The 7,263-nt window shown below is 48.4% G+C and overlaps 1 protein-coding gene across 5 annotated transcripts in view; it reads left to right on the forward strand.

The window, feature by feature from the left end:
* The window catches only part of UBL7 (ubiquitin like 7), a 34,034-nt gene extending 27,211 nt beyond the window's left edge, over positions 1–6,823 (forward strand). For all 5 annotated transcript variants that reach the window (XM_036456058.1, XM_036456049.2, XM_045586971.1 and 2 more), the window contains exons 9-11: positions 187–354; positions 897–1,019; positions 6,585–6,823. In XM_036456058.1, coding sequence (XP_036311951.1) covers positions 187–354; positions 897–1,019; positions 6,585–6,722 — 429 coding nt within the window. In that variant the 3' untranslated portion in view covers positions 6,723–6,823. The remainder of the gene's footprint in view (positions 1–186; positions 355–896; positions 1,020–6,584) is intronic.
* Positions 6,824–7,263: the final 440 nt, after the last annotated feature.

Here is a 7,263-nt window from a genome sequence, read left to right on the forward strand (position 1 = left end):
TTTGGGGATCCTGGTGCCAGGGATGCTCTCCTCCCTGGGACCCAGAGCCCAAGCTATGAGGTAGTCATAGGCCCTTTAGTGGCCAAGTCTGTGTCAATAGCTTCTGAACTTGGCAGCAGGGGTTGAGAGGGTATCTGTGATTGTCACAGGACCACTTTCCTGATTCTGTGTGCCTGTCTTCTCCAGAGAGCCAGGTCCATGCCCTCTAGCAGCGCACCCAGCTCCCGCCCAGCTTCCTTGGGGTACAGTGGAGCTGCCGGACCCCGACCCATCACCCAGAGTGAGCTGGCCACTGCACTGGCCCTGGCCAGCACTCCAGAGAGCAGCTCTCACACGCCGACTCCTGGCACCCAGGTATGGAGAGAGGATCGGAAGATGGGGGCTGGGCCCCAGGAGAGAAGTTTCCCAGTGGCAGAATGGATTTGCCCTTGCTGAACCTGGTGCTAGATCTGGTGTGAGCTGAACTCTGCCTGGACCCTCATTTCTCACTGTGAGACCTTTTTCTCACTTGCCTTTAGGTGTGGTACAGTCCTGATTGATTCTTCCTCTTCGTAGTTCAGGAGAACCTCTCTCACATAAAGTGTGCTTCCCTATCCCTGACAGGGACCAGCCCTCAATGGCCTAATGTTCCTAATGATAGTTACTACAGCTTCCAGTGCTTGGATCCTAGGATGTTGGGGGCTCAATTTCATTCCTTAGAGCGGAAAAGAATGGAGCTTTTTCTGCCCATCTTATGAGCCTTTAGGTACCTCTGTGTGGTTTTCTCATGCAGGCCCCTGTTGGGAGGCAATAGTTGGGCACCCCAGGAGCACTATGAGGTGATGTGACAGTAGTGGGTATGTGCTGGGAGATTGAGATGGTTCTGAGGGTGGCCTTGACCACTGGTTTGTTTCTAGGGCCATTCTTCCGGGACCTCACCAATGTCCTCTGGTGTCCAGTCGGGGACGCCCATCACCAATGATCTCTTCAGCCAAGCCCTACAGCATGCCCTGCAGGCCTCTGGGCAGCCCAACCTTCAGGTCAGTCTTCCTACTCCTGGTGCCCATGCGGCTTTCCTGGTTACTTTGGCTCCCAGGTTTTTTTCTGCTCTCTGGGGCGCCTTCCCATTTGACATGTTTCACTCCAGGTACAGCCCAGGCATGGTAGCATAGTGGGAAGATACTCCAAGTAGGGGCGATTGTCCCTGTGACTTCCACTCCTGTACCCAGTGACCATGGCCTGACTCCACTGATCACCTGGCTTGGATACTTATGGTAGTTTTGGTCATTTCCGTCATTCCGTGAGCATTGCCTGAGCACTGAGCATGTAAATACTAAGCCTGGGCCCTGGGTCCTGTTCCGAGATAAAGATGAGCTGTCCTCATTCCTGCCACAGAGGAGCATTAGGTAGTTAGGTACTGAGCTTGATGAGCAACAGGGTAAGAAGCCTGCCCCAGGCTTGAGGTGATAGTCAGACAAAACTTGTCTGAAGAAGAGGTGTTTAAACTGGTTGTCAAAGAACTAGTTAGAGTTTAGCCAGGCAGGGAAGTGGGTGTTTGGGGTGGAGGGATGATGTCCAGGCATGTGTGGAACAGGGACATGTGACAAACTCAGAACTACAAGGCCCTACGCAATGTCCTTGTAGAGAAGATCCTGAGATAATAGTTACAGAAAAGGAGATCGGGCGCCTGCCTGAGCGTGAGATCCAGAGTGCCTGGTAGGGTAACTAGGCTTGATCCAGTAATCACTAGAGAGCCGAAGGGTTTTAAGCAGAGTGACACCATCTGCTGTGCTTCATGGCTCCATTAGCAGCTAACTGGAAGATTGAGTTTTTTTGCATGTTTTCGTGCACAGCTGTCTGCTTCACAGTTTTCTTTGCTGCTCACAGTAAGTGTTGGGATGAACATCATTTCTGGAACATGTCAGGGTCAATAAGCCAGGAAGTGGTAGAGACCAGGTTCAAGCCATGTGGTTTTGTCTATCCCAGCGTTTTTCAACCGCTGTTCCGCGGCACACTGTTGCCTGGTGTGCCGTAGGTGCAGACAAGACAAGAATTTTATAATTTTTCACTATTTTGTTTACTTAATATTTCATAATAAAGTAATTATAAAATACTTTCTTTGTGTTTATTTGATTCCTATTCAAGAGAATTACTTTATATATAGTCAATATAGGCACAGAGTTAAATTTTTTAACATTTTCTAATGGTGGTGTGCCTCGTGATTTTTTTCATGAAACAAGTGTGCCTTTGCCCAAAAAAGGTTGAAAAACACTGGTCTATCCCATGCAGCCCAGGTGGACAGTGAGGGGAATGGGAGCTTGTATTTCAATTTATTATTTTAAAATACATTTTTATTGATTTCAGAGAGAAAGGGAGAGGGAGAGGAGGGAGAAACATCAGTGATAATAGAGAATCATCAATTGAATGCCTTCTGCAGGCCTCTTACTGGGGAGTGAGCCCACAACTCGAGCATGTGCTCTGACCGGGAATTGAAGGATGACCTCGCGGTTCATAGGTCATCTCTCGAACTCTGAGCCATGCCAGCTGGGCTCTTTTCTATTTCTTCATCTTCCCCAGCTAGAAGCCTGTTCACCTTGCTCTCCAGCTCAGTAGTTCCATCAGGGCTGTAAACTGAGTCAGAATTGGTTTGTGTGGGTTTTTTAAAAACCCTCCACATCTTCCGCCTTCCTGCCTGCATGGAATTACATTCCTTTCCCACTGCCTTTTCCTTCCCACAGTATGAACACATAATTTTTCCTAAGTTGTGCACTTACATCCTTCATGAGATAGAATAAAACTTTGAGAGTACTGAAAAAAAATGTGGGTTAATTTCTTTAAATTCTTACATTTGAGAAGGCTTTTCATAACTGAAATTTAAAATCCAGGAGTTTATAAAAGTGAAAATTTATGCATAGCAATACAGACAAACAAACAAAAATAGGCAAAGTCTGGCCCTAACTGATTTGGCTTGCTGGATAGAGCATTGGCCTGCGGACCGAAGGGTCCCAGGTTTGATTCCAGTCAAGGGCATGTACCTTGGTTGCAGGCACATCCCCAGTAGGAGATGTGCAGGAAGCAGCTGATTGATGTTTCTAACTCTCAATTGCTCTCTCTTATTTCTGTTTAAAAAAAAAATAAAATCATTCCTATCTAATAAAAGAGTAATATGCAAATTAATAATCACTCTGTCACACCCACCATCCAATCAGGAGTGAGTATGCAAATTAACCCAACCAAGATGGCTGAGGCCACAGAGAGAGCAGGAGGTTTGGGTTTTCCTGGCAATGGAGGAAGCCAAGCTTTCTGCACACCCTGGTGGGCCCAGGCCTCTACTCAAGGCTACAAAGTTTTGATGATAGAAGATAAATAAATCCCAACAAAAATGGCTGCGGCCATGGAGCGAGCAGGAGGCTCCAGGCTACAAAGTTTCAATTATAGAAGATAAATAAATCCTAGATCCCAGGACCTCCACTTGGGTTGCCGGGGAGAGTGGCCAGTTTGCAAACCACCACAGGCCCCTCACCCAGGCTGCCTCATGCCCTAAGGGACCCCCCACCCTGATCTGGGACACCCTTCAGGGCAAACCAGCTGGCCCCCACCTGCGCACCAGGCCTCTAGCCTATCTAATAAAAGAGCAATATGCGAATTGACTGTCACTTCCACACTATGTAGTCAAAGGTCCTGCCTCCATGTGGACACAAGATGGCCACCACAAGATGGGCAATTGGGAAGGACCGGGCCTGCAAGGGAAGGCAGTAGGGGGTGATCAACCCAGCAGGGGAGGGCAGTTAGGGGTGACCAGGCCGGCAGAGGAGGGAAGTTGGGGGTGACCAGACCTGCAGGGGAGGGCAGTTGGTGGGGAACAGGCCTGCAGGGGAGGGCAGTTAGGGGCAAACAGGTTGACAGAGGAGCAGTTAGGCATCAATCAGGCTGGCAGGGGAGTGGTTAGGGGTGATCAGGCTGGCAGGCAGAAGTGGTTAGGGGCAATCAAGAAGGCAGACAGGCAAGCAGTTGGGAGCCAGCAGTCCTGGATTGTGAGAGGTATGTCTGACTGCCTATTTAGGCCCAATCCCAATGGTCAGTCGGATATCCCTCGAGGTGTCCCAGATTGGAGAGGGTACAGGCTGGGCTGAGGGACACCCTACCCCGCCCCCCGTGCATGAATTTTGTGCATCTGGCCTCTAGTAAAATATATTTTTAAAACATAGGCAAAGTCTGCCCTAACCGATTTGGCTTGCTGGATAGAGCGTTAGCCTGTAGACTGAGGGGTCCCAGGTTCGATTCTGGTCAAGGGCATGTGCCTTGGTTGTGGGCACATCTCCAGGAGGCAGCTGATCAATGTTACTAACACTCTATCCCTCTCTCTTCCTCTATGTAAAAAATCAATAAAATATTTTTAAAAAATAGTCAAACAGCAAATTGGAAGGAAATCTGTCATACAGTGGGGGGGGGGGGGGGGGGGAATCCCTGATACATAGAGGGTCCAGTAAATTAGGACCAACAACTACATGTTGACTATTTTTGCAAGTGCAGTGTAGACGGCATCTTCAGGATATGCCTAAGGCTGGAGCAAGGCTGCCACCCTGTCTACATGAAAAGGAAGAGACCATGAATAGACTACAGTTACAGATAGCCCCTAAGCCATGCAATTCCTTGCAGTCTCACTTCTCAGAATTTATCTGGAGATGTACCGTATTTTTCGGACCATAAGATGCTCCGGACCATAAGACACACCAGTTTTTAGAGAAGGGAAATGAAGAAAAAAAGATTCTGAAACAAATAGTGTCCTAAAATATTTTATGTGCATTAAAACCCAACATCATAGTCATAAACACATGTAATCAACCCTGTAAAGTAAACAGCAGCATTTAGAACCATTTTAGAGCCGGGCAAGCACAGAGACCACACAGAGCCGGGCAAGTAAAAAAACTTTTTTTTTAAAGTATATGTGTAGGCTATATTTGGACCATAAGACGCAGGGACTTTTTCCCCCCACTTCTGGGGGAAAAAAAGTGCGTCTTATGGTCCTAAAAATACGGTATATACGTGAAGAAGACATTTGTACAGAATCAGCCACTGCCATTGTCCCTTCAATGGCAAAGGGTTGGAAATAGTCCAGTTACCGTACGTTTCAAGACATCCATGGGTTAGAGTATTATATGGTTTCTAGAGACCCGGTGCATGAGTTTGTGCATGAGTGGGGTCCCTTGGGGTGGCCTGTGGGGATTGGGCCCCATCTCATTGCCCCCAGCCTTGCAGCCCCGCAGCCCTGCCTAGCACCTGACAGTGGCCTGATGCCGCCCTCTCACCTGCTCCACCATCCCACCTGTGGAGCGATCAACTGGGGCCGGGTCCCCTGCCCAGCTCCCTCAGTGCCTGGGAGCCAAGTGGCAGCCCCGCACCCCGCTGCTGCTGCTGCTGGTTGCCATTGGCTGGGTGATCAGGCTCCTACTCACACCCACCTTGGCCTGATGCCGCCCACTCACCTGCTCGACCATCTAGCCATAGTCCTGCTGTGGTCGGGGTCCACCCTGGCCAGCAGCACCTCCACTGTCAACCTGCTGCTAGCACCATGTGGCTGAAGCCTGCCATGTTCTGTGCTGCCCTCTGGTGATCAGCACATGTCATAGCAAACAGTTGAACTACAGGTTGAACAATTTGCATATTGAACTTTTATTATATAGGATTAAAAAGTTCTTTATGTCCTTGGCTGGGTGGCTTGATTGGTTGGAGTATTGTTCTGTGACCAAAGCGTTGCTGTTCTGTTCCCAGTCAGGGTACATACCTATTGTGGGTTTGTTCCCAGGTCAGGGTGCATATTTGGTAAGCAACTGATCAAAGTTTCTCTCTCTCTCCTCCTCCCTCTCTCCCTCTGTCTCTTTCTCCCTCTCTCTCTCTCTCCTTCTCTCTGTCCTCTCCCTCTCTCCCTCTTCTCCTGTCCCCCTCCCCCTCCCTCTCTCCCTTCCTCCCTTCTTCCCTCCCTCCTTCTCTCCTTCTCTTTCTACCCCTTTCCCTTCCTTCCCTCTCTTGTCCTCTCTCCTTCCCTCTCCCTTTCCTTTCTCTAAAAAAAGGAAAGAAAAAAAGTTCTTTATTTTCTGGCATAAAGAGATGTCCAGGATACATTGAGAATGTTAAAAAGAGGGGTATAGATATAGAATACAGGGATATATATTTGTCTTCTCAAAATATAATTGGTTATCAGTTATGAGGTTGTGAGTGGATGAGAGTAAGACTTCACTATTATGCTAGAACAAAATTTTTAAAATTTACCCTCCTCACTCCTCATGCATGTGCACGTTTGTGTCTGTTTATACATATAGTAGGAGAAAGAAAGTAATCTTTTGAACTTCAAACATTAAGTAATTTATGCTTTTGATCCTTATGTTAAAATTTTCCTTTTTTTTTTTATTGGATAAACTTTTAATTTGTTCTCTGAACCCACAGCCTCTCACGTAGTCTTATTAGAAACCCTGTGTTCTATGGAACTTCAAATCAGTGAGTTTGCAATAGGAACCCACCCTTTCCTCTTCCCTCAAAGGATAGACCTAAGTGAATCTCCGTAGGATCCCAGCTAACAGTTTTTCCCTCTTCCTGTCTTTCTGCAGAGCCAGTGGCAGCCCCAGCTGCAGCAGCTGCGCGACATGGGCATTCAGGATGATGAGCTGAGCCTGCGGGCCCTACAGGCCACTGGGGGGGACATCCAAGCAGCTCTGGAGCTCATCTTTGCCGGAGGAGCCCCATAAACTCCTCCTTAACCCCAACAAACTACTAAGGTGGCCCATGGGAGGCATTCCTGGAGGTGCCCCATCTGTCCTCTCCTTAATACACCTGATGGTTGGCTTTTGCTTTGTCCAGTGCTTGGCCTTTCTGGCTGATCCATGTTGGTGGAAACAGTGGGGCAAGCATGATGTGAGGGTCTTGGTGCTGTAATATCAGGGAGCAGAGCTGGCCCCTTCTGGGCCCTGGATGGAGATTTTCAGTTCCATGTCATGGGATTCTGTGTGATGCCCACATTCTCTTTCTGGAGAAGTTTCTGGCGATAGTCCCCAAACACTTTGGTACTCTAGGCTGTGGCATCCTCAGGAAGTGCCTAAGGCTGGAGCAAGGCTGCTGTTCAGTTTCCAGAGTGTCTGCTGTATTACTGCTGTGGCCAGAAGAAGTTTATGTTTCTGAGATCACTACAGTCTAGGCAGGGGCCAGGTATACTTTCAGAGAAGCAGGTAGGGGCAGCTTACCCTCCACAGCAATTCCTCTCTCAGAGGCTTCTAAAAAATTCCTTGTCTC

Source organism: Pipistrellus kuhlii, unplaced genomic scaffold (genome assembly GCF_014108245.1).
Source record: "Pipistrellus kuhlii isolate mPipKuh1 unplaced genomic scaffold, mPipKuh1.p scaffold_m20_p_1, whole genome shotgun sequence".
Taxonomy (NCBI): Eukaryota; Metazoa; Chordata; class Mammalia; order Chiroptera; family Vespertilionidae; genus Pipistrellus; species Pipistrellus kuhlii.